The 17,479-nt window shown below is 44.4% G+C and overlaps 1 protein-coding gene across 1 annotated transcript in view; it reads right to left on the reverse strand.

Moving 5' to 3' along the window:
• Positions 1–17,479, reverse strand: part of EXT1 (exostosin glycosyltransferase 1) — a 246,588-nt gene that overhangs the window by 24,410 nt on the left and 204,699 nt on the right. The window contains exon 4 of the mRNA XM_040431962.1: positions 10,526–10,645. Coding sequence (XP_040287896.1) covers positions 10,526–10,645 — 120 coding nt within the window. The remainder of the gene's footprint in view (positions 1–10,525; positions 10,646–17,479) is intronic.

Below are 17,479 nucleotides of genomic sequence, written 5' to 3' on the forward strand. Positions count from 1 at the left end.
TCTGGCTGTTTTCTTTCGAGCGTCCTCTTCAATCAGCAGTTAGCCACGAATCGCAATCAAGACATCTTGAACGGAGAGGCCACGGACTTTGCTTTTGCCTATTCAGTCCGTCAGACTGCTGAATAACTGGAAACGGAGATCTCGCTCTCTGTGTGGACTCTGGATTACTGGACATGTGCCGATCCAGCATTACTCCTGACCGGCGAATTATGGAAACGTGAAGTCGCATAGATCTGTTTCCGGTAATTTAGTGAAACAAATCTACACAGTTCCCTGACTGGACAGTCGCTGCGGCACTGGTTGGCAAAAAATCACATCATTATCATATAGACCGTAGGCTTTCAGACTGATGCCTAGAAATCCTGATCGACTAAGGCAACGTTCACATCTGAGTTAGGAGCTTTTGTCGCAGATGCGGTCATATTTGACGGCATAAACAGCCACTCAAAGAGCGCTATTATGTCTGTCAAAACAATGGGCACAATGGGGACTCGACACACACCATTATCTGCAGGATCTGTCTGGTGCTGGACCCATCACACGACCGTTATAAACAGAAGCCATGACACAGATGTGAACTGAGCCTTAACCCCTTTGGGACACAGCCTTATTTCACCTTAGTGATGTATACTTCACCTTTACTTATTTATGTAAGTTTTACAAATAACAGCTTTTTAAAAAATAAAATGATGTTTTAGAGTCTCCATATTCTGAGCCATATATTTTTTTATTTTTTGGGCGATTGTCTTAGGTAGGGGCTAATTTTTTGCGGGATGAGGTGACTGTTAGATTGCTACTATTTTGGTGGGCAAACGCCTTTTTGGATCGCTTGCTGTTGTACTTTTTGTGATGTAAGGTGACAAAAAATGGTTTATTTAGCACACTTTTTATTTTTTACGGTGTTCATCTGAGGGGTTAGGTCATGTGATATGTTTATAGAGCCGGTCGATACGGACGCGGCGATACCCAATATGTATAGTTTCCCCCCCCAATTTTTTACCAATTTTATTTTTACTTTATTTGGGGAAAATGACGTTTTGGTTTATTTTTTACTTGAAACTTTAATTTTTTGGGGGGGAAAACTTTCTTTTTTTTTGTCCCACTTTGGGACTTGAACTTTTGGGGGTCTAATCCCTTTACAATGCATTCTAATACTTCTGTTTTGGAATGCATTGGCTGTACGAGTAATACAGTGAGTATTACTCATACAGCTTCTGGCCTGTGAGATCCCGCGCATTTAGCCAAGGTGCCTGCTCAATGATTTGAGCAGGAACCCTGTTCCGATCACCGCCCGCCGGGCAGCGGTGATCGGAAATACACATGACGTACCGGTACGTCATGTGTCCTTAAGTACCAGGACAACATGCCGTACCGGTAAATCAGGTGTCCTGAAGAGGTTAAAGGGAAACGGTCATCATGAAAATTAATTGTAAACTAAAGGCAGCATGTTATAGAGCCGAGCAGATTGATATATAGTTCTATGGGAAAAGGTTCAGTATAACAAATTTCATTCATTTAAATCCCTCTTCATTCTGGGCTTTGTAGTCAAGAAGGCGGTCGTATCAGTGACTGACAGCCTTCCCTCAATGAGGAGGAAGTCCTATCAGTGACTGACAGCCTTCCATCTATGAGGAGGCGGTCCTATCAGTGACTGACAGCCTTCCATCTATGAGGAGGCGGTCCTATCAGTGACTGACAGCCTTCCCTCTATGAGGAGGAGGTCCTATCAGTGATTGACAGCCTTCCCTCAATGAGGAGGAAGTCCTATCAGTGACTGACAGCCTTCCATCTATGAGGAGGCGGTCCTATCGGTGACTGACAGCCTTCCCTCTATGAGGAGGAGGTCCTATCGGTGATTGACAGCCTTCCCTCTATGAGGAGGCGGTCCTATGAGTGATTGACAGCCTTCCCTCTATGAGGAGGCGGTCCTATCAGTGACTGACAGCCTTCCCTCTATGAGGAGGCGGTCCTATCGGTGATTGACAGCCTTCCCTCTATGAGGAGGAGGTCCTATCAGTGACTGACAGCCTTCCCTCTATGAGGAGGTGGTCCTGTCAGTGACTGACAGCCTTCCCTCTATGAGGAGGAAGTCCCGTCAGTGACTGACAGCCTTTCCTCTATGAGGAGGAGGTCCCATCAGTGATTGACAGCCTTCCCTCTATGAGGAGGAGGTCCTATCAGTGACTGACAGCCTTCCCTCTATGAGGAGGTGGTCCTGTCAGTGACTGACAGCCTTCCCTCTATGAGGAGGTGGTCCTGTCAGTGACTGACAGCCTTCCCTCTATGAGGAGGTGGTCCTATCAGTCATTGACAGCCTTCCCTCTATGAGGAGACAGTCCCATCAGTGACAGCCTTCCCTCTTTGAAGGGGCGGTCCTATCGGTGATTGACAGCCTTCCCTCTATGAGGAGGAGGTTCTATTAGTGATTGACAGCCTTCCCTCTTTGAGGAGGCGGTCTTATTAGTGATTGACATCCTTCCCTCTATGAGGAGGCGGTCCTATCGGTTATTGACAGCCTTCCCTCTATGAGGAGGAGGTCCTATCAGTGACTGACAGCTATTCCAGTATACACAGTCATAGAGGGAAGGCTGTCACTGATCGGACCTCCTCCTCATAGAGGGAAGGCTGTCAGTCACTGATAGGACCGCCTCCTCATAGAGGGAAGGCTGTCAATCACTGATAGGACCGCCTCCTCATAGAGGGAAGGCTGTCAGTCACTGATAGGACCGTCTCCTCATAGAGGGAAGGCTGTCAGTCACTGATAGGACCGTCTCCTCATAGAGGGAAGGCTGTCAGTCACTGATAGGACCGCCTCCTCATAGAGGGAAGGCTGTCAGTCACTGATAGGACCGTCTCCTCATAGAGGGAAGGCTGTCAGTCACTGATGGGACCTTGTGAAAAATTGACCACTATTCTCATAACTTTTATTATCTGTGTATGTTTTATATCTGCAGTGTGATCCCATATTTGTTAATGCCATTCTGTGATTGTATGTGCCGTTCCATCTGGGCCTGCAGTTGGAATACGCATTACCCTTGGAGGAAATCAGTATCACCTGAATGTAAAAAAACTGGCCTTTTGCAAGTGGTAATGAAGGTGGTTCCTGGAAATACAGCCACTCGGAGTGCCTGGAACCTCACCCCGCAGGAGGCCAGAAGCTTTTCAAATACTGTGTCAGGGGATGAAGAAAATATCTCATAAGCAATAACTCATCTCTGATACAACTCGCGTATTAATAATTGTGATCATTGTATTCCGCATGATAGGGGCATCGTAGGGGGTCCAAACATCCCATCCCTGATAGCCAGCATGCCCACATATCCAGTATCTCACCTTCTGGGACAACCACACCGGTCATGTGTGGTATCAAAACGATCAGCCGGATATAATGTACATTATTGAAACATGTCGGGGCCTGAATATCCATTAGTGTGGATGGGAAGCCATGTTTTAATAATATTTCATGTCTGCCAGCTGAGTAAGAGAGCTGGAGCATGCACAGGTAATGAGGGCCACCCCAGAAGGCTGGGACACAATAGGAGGGAGACTCCTCTCAGCTCCACCCTCTGCCGAATGGGGATAAAAAAGGAACTATTGGGAACATTTTTTTGACACAATTTGGGGATCCGAACATTGGGTTGTGCTCCACTTTCCTCCTGTCCCCGGAAACCAGAAGGAACTCTGACCACACAATTCATTGAGCCTTTCTGCTTTGTATCCTTTTATTTTTATACTGCTTTGTTCACGTTTATGTACATCTTATTTCTTTTAACTTTTTGTTACCAAGTACTGTACCTTTTTAGTACATTAAAGCACATCTTTAATGGTTTTGCCTTGTGCCCTGAACGAGCCCAGCACCGTCCATTTTTTTAAGTGTATGAGTGCGGTTTGCGTTACCGTGTATTTGCTATATGTGTGGCCTGTGCCAATGTGGCCTGCTTGTGAGTGCGGCGCTGTGGGGTTTCTATGAGCCCTTAATTAATCGGTGTATCGATTTAAATGTCATAGATGGTGGAAGCGTGTTGGGGTGCAGGAGTGTGGGTGTGATCGAGGCTTAATCTGAGGCCTGTGTGTAGAGGCGTGAGAGATTAAGTGCGTGAAATAGATCGACCCTTGGCAGTCGCACCCGGGTCACGTGACAGGGCGGTTCCCGTACATGACATCTCCTCCTCATAGAGGGAAGGCTGTCAGTCACTGATAGGACCTCCTCCTCAGAGGGAAGGCTGTCAATCACTGATAGGACCGCCTCCTCATAGATGGAAGGCTGTCAGTCACTGATAGGACCTCCTCCTCATAGAGGGAAGGCTGTCAGTCACTGATAGGACCTCCTCCTCATAGAGGGAAGGCTGTCAATCACCGATAGGACCGCCTCCTCATACAGAGAAGGATGTCAATCACTGATAGGACCTCCTCCTGGACTTCAAAGCCCAGAATGAGCAGGAGAATGAAATACAAGTTACACTGAATCTTTTCCTATAAATGTATATATCAATCTGCTCAGCTCCTCTTGCCCTGTAACATGCTGCCTACAGATTACTTCGCATTTTCATGTTGACAGGTTCCCTTTAAAGTAGAGGAACACAGGATTCTCCACTGAGATGGTTGCCACAATTCCCTGTCAAAATCTGCAACAAATCCAAGGCAAAATTTGCTTGAGCATCATGCAGATTTTGCTGAGGATTTCACCTTCTGAATTGCAAAGGTCAAAATTCGCAGCATAAATTGACATGCTGCCGGTTTACAAACCAGCTCCAGATTTTCTTTTCTGCAGGGCGAGGATGAGATTTTGTAAAATCTCATCTACTTTGCTGGCACTGTAACTGCAATGGAAAATCCTCAGTGTATTCTTCACGTATGAACACACATTTACATTCAGGTTTCTAGAATGTATGGCGTAAAGAATAGTGCTAGAGTCTGCTAGTCTTACCATTGAAACCACCAAAAATAGGAGTCAAAAGTCACATCAGTCCTTAATGTTTATTCTAACATGAATTTTATCAAATGAGATTTTAAAATATTAAAGGGGTTGTCCCGCCAGTAATATTGATGGCCTTTCCTCAGGACAGGTCATTGGTCAGGATCCGACTCTAAGCACCCCGGCCGACCAGCTGTTTGAAGAGGAGGTGGCGCGGAGCCATGCTTCCTCTTCTACATTACACTACGCATCGTCTCGCTTACAGGTAGGCCATCAATATGTACTGGCTGCACAACTCCTTTAAAGGGGTTATCCAAACTATAAAACATGCCCCCCAATACTCAGGCCTCTCATATAGATTATCCCTAGCTCCTGATATCTGCATGGCCGCCGCGCAGATCAAAACGAACCTCCGTAGGCGTAGCGTCACCCGCGATCTATACAAGGGGCCCAGGCATTGGGGGGCATGTTAACCCCTTTAAGGGCTAACAAAATAAAAATACTAAAAATAAGGCAAAACAAACAAATAAATAAAAAACATAAAGAAAAAAAAATGTAAAGAAAAAAAAAAAAAGTAAAAAAAGTAAAAAAAGGGGAAAAACTAAAACAACTGAATTTGCCCAGAATAGGATACTTCTTTATATTGGACATAATATCGGTTTTTGGAAAAGAATGAGGGTAATAATTATAATCAGTGCAGACTGCTGTTAGTCAATAGCGTGATCAAATTGGTTTATCTATCTCCGAGATCAATGCTCTGCTGCTCTGAGACCTATGGCGTCGTATTTAAAGTAGCTTTTGAAATATCTATATTATATGCAAAAAGTCCCGCTTTCACCGCGCGGCCGGTGATGCCCTAAATCATTTACAGTACATTAATACGTCATTAAGTTGATAGAACGCCGCACAGTGCAGCCTGGGTATGCAGAACACATTAAAATAAGCCACATTAATACCCAGGTTTTCAACTCCAGATTTACGGCCTTAAATAACAACAACGCAATGTACATTCTAACCTATGTCGCTTGGGCCTTGGTAATTAGCAGGGCCAAGTATAAATACTGTGCTGAAAAGCAATTTGTACAAATAATTAGTCTGCCTGGTATCTGGGTGCAGAGTTCACGACTCGATGGCAGAATTAACATGGCATGCCATCCGCGGTCAGCTGTCCTCGGCTCTTGTACCTCTCCCGCTCACCGACGAAACAAATCTGAAGGCCAAAGGCTCAAACTGAAAAATTCAATTCTCATTGATTGGCCGGGTGAAAAGGTAAATGGTGAGAGTCTATGAGCAAACGGGGAGAGAGAGGAGGGATACAGAAAGCAGAGATATGCATCACGTAGAACAGCTCGTGCCCAAGAGGTGACCTTTGTGATCGGCTCTCCGGGTGACCTCTCCGTTTATCTTCCCGTAATGGAGTGTGAATGATTTATTAACATGGTCTTAGGCAACAGAAACCACTGTAGTCATCTCTACATAATGCAGGAATCTGGCACCGGTAATTAAACGCCTCTACTAGGAAATTTCCAGGAGATTTTACAGTGTGCCATATAATTTCGCCGACTGACAGACGAACCCTTTGCATCATGTCACCTTCTGTCCGACTTCTCCTTGCAAAATTGAGAACACTACTGTAGTGTTCCATCCTTCCCCTCGCACCTCCATGGTGGTCCTTCCTCTCCCTCTAACATCACTGCGAGTACCTCACAAATACCCAATGTTCCATAACACATACCATTGAGCGCAAGTGCTTTCGAAAATTTTATGTATCAGAAGGCGCCCTTCCTCCAGGACACACCTACTGGGCCTACAGGTAAATCTGGCCTCGGCATTCTCACCACACATACCAGCCCTCTAGGGATTGTCCAAGTTATTTCAAAACTTGGCCAAAGGGAAGGAATGTGATAAGGTAACCAAAAGAAGCAGAACTTCCCTGTTAGACCTGGCTGCAGTGATGATGTGCCTGTATACCCATGTCACCACCGCAGCCAATTACTGGCCTTAGTAATGTACAGCTTGAGTTCCGTGAATCTGCTGACTGGCTGCAACCAAGTACACGATGCCCGGAGAGCATCACTGAAGATGGTAAGTACTGGTAACAGGTTGGTTGGTTATTTTATCACATTTCTTCCCGTTAACCAAGTTTTTCATTACTTGAACAATACGTTTCAAAGGGGATATCGAGAAATAATTATATTCTATGTAATGCCTGCAGCCTGCCTCCTGAAAAATTAGATTCATACTTACCGGCTCAACGCCGCTCTGGTCCCTGCACTGGCTGAATAAGGTCATCACATGCAGCCAATGACTGGCTTCAGCGACGATGTGCTGCTTGCGGCCACATCACCGCTGAAGCCAGTTATTGGTTGCAGTGGAGCAAGTGACAATGCCCATGCATGACCGGATGAAAACAGTGCGGGGAACAGAAGATGGTGATAGGGGAGGACTGGAGAAGCGTGAAAGTATGAATCTTGGGCATTACACAAAATATAATTATTACTGTAAACCCCCTTTAAGGGCTGTTTCACAGGAGTGGATGCCATGCGTGTCATCCGCAGCGTGAATGACACCCAAGCCCCGCACTGGACAGCAGAGACACGGAGCAGTAACATGATTGATAATGCTCTGTGCCTCTCTGATATTTTTACTACAAAATCACAGTGAGATAAAGTTGTGATTTTGTAGTAAAAAGATCACAGAGAGGCACGGAGCATTATCAATCATGTTACTGCTCCGTGTCTCTGCTGTCCAGAGCGGGGCTTGGCTGTCATTCACGCTGCGGATGACACGCACGGCATCCGCTCGTGTGAAACAGCCCTAACAGGAATCTGTCACCAGCACTATCCTGTTGTGAGGGCAGCATAAAGGAGAGACAGACAACTAGACTATAGCAGGTTGTTGCTGAAGTCCTCAATATTCATGAGCTGCCGGCTCCCCACACACACCAGCTGCTAATTGACAGCATTCTCCCAGTCTGCCGCAGATGAAGCCGCGTGAGTACGAGAACTCCAGGCTCGGCTTGTGCCACACCTAATAAAGTGTGATTTTATAGAAACTACTGGAAGAAATATAAAAAAGTGACATGATAAATCTGGTAACAGACAGCCATCAGACGTCCACGGAGGCTACGAACAGAGCGGTGTCCATATACTGCCTGCATCTGAGGGGGAACATTTGTATTCTGAAGCATGTTAGGACCGCTTTTTACCCACGCGGCCATGGGCAGATATCCCAGAGGTCGTACAATAATGCTGTTTATAGTCCACAAAGTATCCACCGCTTTCTTTGTTCTTCTATGAAATGGTTTTACTTTCACTGCAGAGACGGATGTCTCCTACCGCTGCAGCCTCAGCACGCCGCGAGGCACCAAGAGAGTGCAAGTGGACTTCTCACAACTTTAGAAAACTATTTTATTTCTGTAGATTTTGTAAGGTTTTGACTTATAGAAAAAAATGACCTGAATTGTAAGAATAAAAAATTAGCTACTTTTTGCAAACTCATTTTTTGTTTCAGGCAGGTCTAATAGTTATTATATGGACGGTGTATTGCTTTCAAGCCTTATTCCACTCTAAAATGTAACTGATGGAACCTGCCATAATCTGAAGCCCGGGGTAAGGCTACGTTCACACTGGCGTTTGGTGTGGATCCGTCATGGATCTGCACAGACGGATCCGTTCAGATAACACAACCGCATGCATCCGCTCAGAACGGATCAGTTTGTATTATCTTTAACATAGCCAAGACGGATCCGTTTGTATTATCTTTAACATAGCCAAGACGGATCTGTCTTGAACGCCATTGAAAGTCAATAGAGGACGGATCAGTTTTCTATTGTGCCAGATTGTGTCATAGAAAACGGATCCGTCCCCATTGACTTACATTGTGGGTCAGAACGGATCCGTTTGGCTCAGTTTCATCAGACGGACACCAAAACGCTGCCAGCAGCGTTTTGGTGTCCGCCTCCAAAGCGGAATGGAGATGAAACTGAGGCAAACTGATGCATTCTAAGCGGATCCTTTTCCATTCAGATTGCATTAGGACAAAACTGATCCGTTTTGAACCGCTTGTAAGAACATGGTTTCTCACAAACTGAAAGCCAAAACGCCAGTGTGAACTGAGATATGGGGTGCTGTTTGATGGGGTCCACACAAGGTAGAGCTGCCATGGAAAGAAGGTTGTAAACATTGGTTATGCTGACTATGACCTCCTAGGGCTGATATATAGTAGTAAACTAAAGAAAATGCTATTTTGTTAGAGAAAGAATATTCCCGGTGACTACAGTTTCTTTCCACGGTACAGACACATCTCTACCATGTGAGGACCCCACCAAGAAGAGGAAGGAGCAGCAACCCACCCTCGACAGAAGAATAGGACTGTCAGTGAGGTTGAGATTTCTGCTCAAACCCTTCCTAGGAATTGGTCTCTTAGCATTTATTATGGATAACCTTTTATTTTTAGAAGCCAGCTAATCACGCCGGTCTTTCTTTTCAAATCCAGTTGATGAGCTGCTGTTGCTGGGTTTAGCGCCAATGTCCCTGGGGTAACCCATGTGTGTCTGTGTGCAGGGAAGATCAAGTATTATGGGGTGCTCATTCATTTTAACAGAAACTCTTAAGCAACCAAGGTTCTTCTCATATATGTACACTAATAAGGCCTAAAATTGACTCTGCCTGTCTAATATTGTGTAGGTCCCCTTCGTGCCACCAAAATTGCTCTGACCCACTGAGACATGGACACTACAAAACCTCCATAGGTGTCTTATTGTATCTGGCTCCAAGACTGTGGTAGATCCTTTAAGACCTGCACATTGTGAGATGGGGGACTTCATGTATCTCACAGATGTTCGATCAGATTGATATCTGGGTAATCTGGAAGTCAAATCATTACCCTGAATTTTTTGTCAAGTCCCTCAAACCATTCCTGAACTTTTTTGGGCAGGACGGCTGAGCCACTCTCTTTTTGAAAGACACCACTGCAATGAAGTGGGGTACTTGGTTTGTATGATGTTTAGGTAGGTGGTATTCGTCACATCCACATGAATGCCAGGACCCAACATTTCCCAGCAGAACATTACCCAGAGCATCACACTGTCTAAAGACTTCCCTTCTTTCCCATGGAGCATCCGAATGGTCTTTTTTCTCCAAGTAAGCAATGCACATGTACCCATTAATTAATGAGCTTTGGGTGCCCATGACCCTTGGACCATTTTTTGTAGGGACTAGCCTCTACACACCGGGAACACTCCACAAGAACTCCCATGTTCTGACCCAGTCCATCACAATTTGGCCCTTGTCAGAGTCGCTCCGTTCCTTACTCTTGCCCATTCTTTCTGCTTCCAAGACATCAACTTCAAGAACCGAATGTTCACTTGATGCCTAATAAATTCCATGTCTTGAACAATGATTTTAATGTTATGGCTGGATAGATATAGAAATCATATTGGACTGATGGAGAAGATACTTTTTTTTGTTGTGGTTTATTGCGTGTGCAGAGGAAATTTCATACTGGAAACCAAAATCAATAGCATCAAAAAGGACCTTTGCATTGTAAATTTAAGTAATAATAGACAAAAGGAAGGTCAGTGACCAGAATTGGTTCTCGGTTGCTCACCTCTAGTGTAGTCAATACAATCTTCTCCACTGAGGAAAAATAAGCTTCCCACAAAAACTGTGTCTGCTGTCTAAGTGCGAGGATCCTATCCTGATGGATAGACCTGATTGTAGAAGGAATCTGTAAGACAAGGACACAACAATCAGCAAATCCACCAAAACACTGAAACCTGATAAAATTAATACACTGCTGGGGAACCTGACGCCGGCTCTCAAGTGCCTCAAGGCACAATATAGAATATACTAAGAGCAAGCGAAAGCGAAGAGGGCGAAAAAAATAAAAATAAAATAAAAGTGTGGCTTACAAGTAAATTGCCCCTGAATACAAAACTTTATTGAACCAAAGCAATCTGTCAGCAGGGGTCACCTCCAACATGGAAGAGCTCTGCGCCCTGTTGTTGGATCATTTTCCTTGCCACAATGAAAAATGAAAAGAGCGTTCCTCCTCGGATGGATGAAATAAAGGTTACAGAGGTCACGACAAAAACACAGATTATACAGATATATCTTTTACAGGACCTCCAAACTGGTGGACATGTAGGGTGGACGGACATTTTTGTGGAGAACAAAAATAGAGCATTTTTTTTTACCGCTTGCCTGAGAAGTAGAAACAGATGTAGCAGAGTTGAATTCGTGACCAAGCTGTTGGCAGAACAGCCTTCACAAATGCAAGGACCAACTGAGAATGCACTTCTGAAATTATCTGCAGAAATCACCGATCATTTATGAACAGAATGAGACAGATCCTCCAAAGTCCTTTAGTTTAAAGGGGTTTTCTAGGGGAAGATTTTTTTTTTTATTGGCAGAAATTCTTTAAAAAAATAAAATAAAAAAGCATTACCTCACTGATCACCCATCACCGTCATGTTCCGACGCTGCTCCAGTCTCTGCTTGTCCTGATCTCAGCTGGACACAAAGGAAATGGCATGAAATGCCGCTCAGCCAACCACTTACTAAGGCCTGTGATTGGCAAAGCAAAGCCACTTCCTGTGTTGCAGTGGGGATCAGGCAGTGGAGAGGAGCAGGGACTGGAGCAGAATCAGAACAATAGCAGCGAGCGATTGGTGAGGTGATTAGTGGTCATTTTAATTTTTCTCTTTTTTTTTTTTTTTTTAACTGTCTCTCCCACCGGGAAAAAAAACTTTAAAAGGGTGAGGCTGAAGCAAAGAACTCATCCATGTCAGTGCAGCAATATTCTGTAATAGGGCATAAACCTAGGGGCTGTCTGCAGGAGCTTTATCACAGTGATTATGCAGTGGAAAACCACTGGTAACACATCAAGACATCATGCATTGTGCCAAATGACATGTCTGGCTCTGCTACATCTGTTTACAGAAAGCACAACTGCAGTCACGTACAGTTTCTGGCACCAAACTCCAGTAAGATTAGACGACTCCCGGCGCAGTATCATGGATGCCAAGTTATGGTTTGTACTTGTGCAGTTTATCGGGGGCAGCAAGATGCGCTATATTCAAGGTTCTGGCCATTTCCTGACAGAGATTATTCAAAGGGGGTTGTCCAGGATTACATAAACCGCACCACACTTGTTTATGGGCCGTGCCTGGTACTGCGGTTCAGGTCCAGAGACTGAGCTGCAATACCACACACAACCTGTAGACACAAGGGGCACTATTTTAGGAAGAAAACAGTCAAGATTATCTAATCCTAGAAATCCCCTGTTCATCCCCTGCCTGGACCTGGGTTTAAGGCTCTCGTTATGGAGGACGTACATCAAATTAACAAATGTTCCAGTTTACAGCATAGCAACCTACAAAACATGCAACGAAACACTCGTACGTAAACCCGCCAGCCGCCCGTCATAATCCTGTGAGGAGATGAAGAAATTCTGCAACACGCGCTACAAATATTACATAGATAGCGCGAAACAGCTGCTCATTAACTAAATACCGGGCAGCCATCCTAATGTGGCATACATTTAAAGGCTACTTAAACCCAATTTAATACTTAGCCACCAAAACCCACCCCGGGCATAGTCTGTTCACAACTCTCTGCCAAAAATACTGTAAAATAAATGATTGTTCAACTGTTCAATGCAAATCCAGATTCCAAATAGTGAAAAATCACAGCAAGGATCTATGGGCTCCGAGGCTGGATGTAAAAAACCAAACACAAAAACAGCAGCTCGAGGAGTAGTGCACCCGGGACCCCACACACCTGCCTCCTTCTATACTGCAACAAATATCCCCCCCCGGCAGGTAAGTCCCAAATGCCACTGTCCCGATGACCCAGGACATCACACAGTTGCCCCACCACTTCCTGTTACTATTAACAAGCTCCGATATGGTACTCCACTACCAGCACCATCAATGGAAACAATTCAAGGATATCCCTAACCAAACATGATAAGGAGTTTAATACTGATGGCCTAACCTCAGGATAGGTCATCAATATATGATCGGCGGAGGTCTGACTACCGACGCTTCCGCCAATCGGGAGTTTGAAGAGGCCGTGGTGCTCACAGCGCCGTGCTTGTATAGTGGATGTGCTTGGTATTGCAGACTTGAAAGATTCGGAGCTGCACTCAGGCCATGTGACTGATGAACGTGATTTCACTGGCCTAGGAAGAGGCTGCACTGCTGAGACCTCGTCAAACAGCTGATCAGCGGGGGTGTTGGGAATCGGACCACATAATCAAATATTGATGACCTATCCTGAGGGTAGGTCATCAATATTGAACTCCAGGAAAATCCCTCTAAAAATACAAAAAGAGGAAGCCGTGACAAAGTTACCCATGGGCGAGACTAAAAGCGGGGCTTACAATTATAATTTTTTTTAAGCTGTAATATATCTAAGCCCTACGAAATACCTGTTCTATAAGCTATAATGACAATTATATAGGAGACATGAAAGGGGTATTCCCATCTGAGACAAGGGGGGTGTATCGCTAGGGTATACCCCCATTGTCTGATAGGTGCGGGTCCCACTGCTGGGAGAGGGGAAAGTAGTGGCTGGAGGACCCCGGGTTTCCCCAGGTCCGGCCACCACAAAGCGCTCTCCCCATAGAAGCGAATGGGAACGCACTGCACAAGCCTAGCCACCACTCCCCTTCACTTCTATGAGCCTGACAAAGATAGCCGAGGCAGCGCTCCGCTATTTTCGACGACCTCATAGAAATGGAGGGCAGGCGCATATGCGCAGTGCGCTCCCCACCACTATCAGGGCTCCGTTCTCGGTGTAGGTGTGGGTCCCAGAGGTGGGACCACACCCACCAGAAAATGGGGGCATATCCTAATGATATACCCCCATTGTCTGAGATAGGAAAACTCCTTTAACCCAATAAAAGTGGACGATAGGTAAGATTAGGAGGGCATTCACTAGTACTGGGACCCATACATTTGTAACTACCCTGATCTTTAGTTACATCAGATCATATACTACAGTCATATCCAGAGCTGTATTCATAATTCTGTTTTTTTGACTTCACATTCTCCGTACATGCTATGCTGAGTTGCCTTCAGGACATAACGCAGCGCTATGTAGATAAGATACGGCTCCCAGAATGCAGCGAGAATGGGAGGAACCAAGTTGCTGGAGTACCAGCCAGTGTAAACTTAAAGGCAGCTCTAGATGTGAATAGAGTATAAGGCATCATGCTAAAGAGGTTGTCCAGGATTAGAAAAACATAGCTCCCCCCCCCTCAAAATAATACAGCTGTCCATGGGTAGTGTCAGTGTGTGTAGTTTATCTCCATTAAAGTGACTAGGGCTAAGCTGTAATACCAAAAACAAACTGGAGACGGGGGTGGCGCTGTTTTAGCTAATTTTGATTATTGAAGGTGAATAGGTGATAGGGTGGCTCCGACATTACATAACTTTTAGAATAGGTGGAAAATATTAAGTTTCAGTGAGGATGGGTCCTGAGGCTACATCAGATTTGTGTAAGAACCCACTCAATAGAAGCCACCTTGACGTGGTGAGTGGGTCTATGCATTTTGAGCAAAATGTATACAAAGGACGTCGTGTACTGTTTATAAATGGGGTAGAAATTGAGGGGCAATAGATCAGTGCGTGACATGTGGATGTGTGATCCATACATTTTTCTCCACAGATTGGTTAAAAAAAAAATATATATATATATAATTATAAATATAGATTAGAAAAAAAAAATTATACAGAAATAATTAGGAATTGGTAATTGGCCGAAAAAGTAATTAGGCAAAGCAATAATCGTATAAGAACATTACGCATAAAAAAATAATAAACTGAAGGAGAGAGAGGGGATTAGGCGCTTGTTAAGACGCCTGGTATTACGCTGTACTAGGAAATCGCAAAACTTCCCATTTTGTCTAAAATGGGAAATGAAAATGTGTAACTACAGGGAAAAAAAATCATTTCCCAGGGCGAATATTTGGGCCGGCTGCCAGCTCCTTAAAAACACTGTTAATTATGGAACAGTAGTGGCTCAATATGGGAGCAGCTAGAGAGAAACAAAACTGTATAATTCAGGAATGCAGGGGTCAGAAATGAGAGCACCTCGAAACCCAGAGCTGCGCTCCAATTCATTTATGCTGGGCGGGGAATCATTAAAAGCGTATAATTACACCTCGGGCGGCAGAACGGATTTGTTCTTATGGCCATGTCTCCCTTGTCATACAGTTCACAATAAAGCGGAGACATTCTGATTGACAACTGGGTAGGAGGAGGAGAAGAAGAAGACCGCTACTTCCTGGGCCGATGATGTCACCGATATACTACACAGCAACGTAGAGAGAAACAGATGTCACCCTGTCCCTGAAAAGTGAGGCAGATGAGAGCGGAGAGCTCTACCACTAAAATCAGGTAGTGACACATTCCTCATTTCTTATTTTTTAATTTTTTCTTGTTGTTTCCTGAACATAATTATCGGGGCGGCCATTTTGCCTGAGCTGTTGCTAACAGCTTTTGGAGATGTGCTCTACAGCAGCCACATGGGCTATGGAGCACAAGGTACAGGAGATGCACATCGACTTCCATGAGAGAATATTGTGGGCATGCTCTGTGACCTTTCTGGAGATCATTCTGCATGGACAGGAGGAGGTAAGCTGTGTCCATCACCTACTGTGAATGGTGGAGCCCATCGTCCCAATCCAGTCCCACCCATCGTCCCAATGCAGTCCCACCCATCGTCCCAATCCAGTCCCACCCATCGTCCCAATCCAGTCCCACCCATCGTCCCAATCCAGTCCATCTTTTCCTATATCTAATCATCTCCATCTATTCTCACTCATATCCACCTGTTACCAATCATTGTAATCCAGCCTGTAATAATAATAATAATGAGATGACTATTTAGTAGTAACCTCTACAGAACAAGACGTGTCTGCATATTATTAGGCTTTAGGATCTTTTTTTATATAGATAATGACCTGGAAAAGTAAAAAAAATAGCATCACCAAAAATTCCTAAAAATATATTTTTACATAAAACTGTACTATTACTAATGAAACATTCCCTTTAAAGAGGACCTTTTACCAAAATACCAAAAACACCAGCTGGGTCCAATTCTAGGTCAAAGGTGACATCCGGCGCTGCGGGTACCCATCATATAGTGGTTCCAGCACTGCACAGCGGTTTTCATTAAACACGTAAACCACGACACCGATATGAACAGAGCCTGAAATGTTTCGATGCTGTATTCCTCATCCACAAAAAATATAAATATATTTATTTTTGTGCCAGCCCTTTCCTGCGGCACTCGGGCCTTACATCCGCCACATTTTAGTCCGATTCTCTCCGAAATACTAATTCTTTTAATTTTTTTTCCCCAAGACTTCCAATTTAGGAACTTCATCAGTAAAAGCCAGAAAGCTGTTAATGCGGTTTCTAACACTGCCGGGAAAGTGAAATGTAGAGGCAGCCAAGGAATTAACACATCTCCTGCTCTCATTAAAGGGAAGGTGTTAATGCACCGGCTCAGATATGTTCTCATTCCCAGGTCTGTCATGTTCCAGAGGAAGCAAAAGCCAGCGGGGATTAGCACTAAAGGTTAGCACTCTGCAGCCTTCAGGTAGAGCAGACACCAGAGTGAAGACCGCCACATTATCACGCTCTGGGATGCGAGGTATAGGACTTACGCAGAGTACATTTATTGTATCTACAATATCATTTAACTTTTTTTAAATGAAAGCCATTTAATATGCTCCATGTAATAAAGCGATGATTTCGGAGGTTATCAGACCACATTTTTCTTACTTGTGATTTTCAAAGCAGGATTTCACCCATCTTGCAGGTGACTGAAATCACATCGATGAGAGCCTGACTCCTGGCACCAGCACTGATCAACTGCTTAAAAGGGGCTCTCCGGGAATTAAGAAAAATAATATATTTAAATATTACTTTATTATAAATATATTCCCAAATACCTTCAATTAGTTATAATGGCTTGTTTTGCCTGGGGAGCAATCAGGAGAAATAAAATGGGCGCCGTCCTATTAGTACACACAAAACCTGTCCTAATCACACAGCAGGACAAGTTACTTCACAACACTAAGCTAAAGAGCTGCATCATCCTCCTCTCTGCTCTGCTTGTCAGGGATTATGATCCTGAATACAGATGAGATATTCAGCTGAATCTGTAGGAATGGAGGGCATGAGGAGACATGAAGTGCAGAGAGGATGGACTGTGGTCATGGAGACTGCATACAAGAGCTGCTGCTCATTATTCACACCTTTTCTGTACTTCATGTCTCCTCATGAACTCCATTCCTAGAGATTCAGCTGTAGTCAGGATCATAATCCCTGAAAAATAGAGCAGAGAGGAGGATGAGGCAGCTCTTTACCTCAATTTTGTGAAGTAACTTGTCCTGCTGTGTGAATAGGACAGGTTTTGTGTGTACTAATAGGACGGCGGCCATTTATTTTTGCCCCTGATGATTGCTCCCCAGACAAAACGAGCCATTATAACTAATGACAGGCATTTGGGAATATATTTTTAATAAAGCAATATTTAAAGTATT

Source organism: Bufo bufo, chromosome 5 (assembly GCF_905171765.1).
Source record: "Bufo bufo chromosome 5, aBufBuf1.1, whole genome shotgun sequence".
Classification (NCBI taxonomy): domain Eukaryota; kingdom Metazoa; phylum Chordata; class Amphibia; order Anura; family Bufonidae; genus Bufo; species Bufo bufo.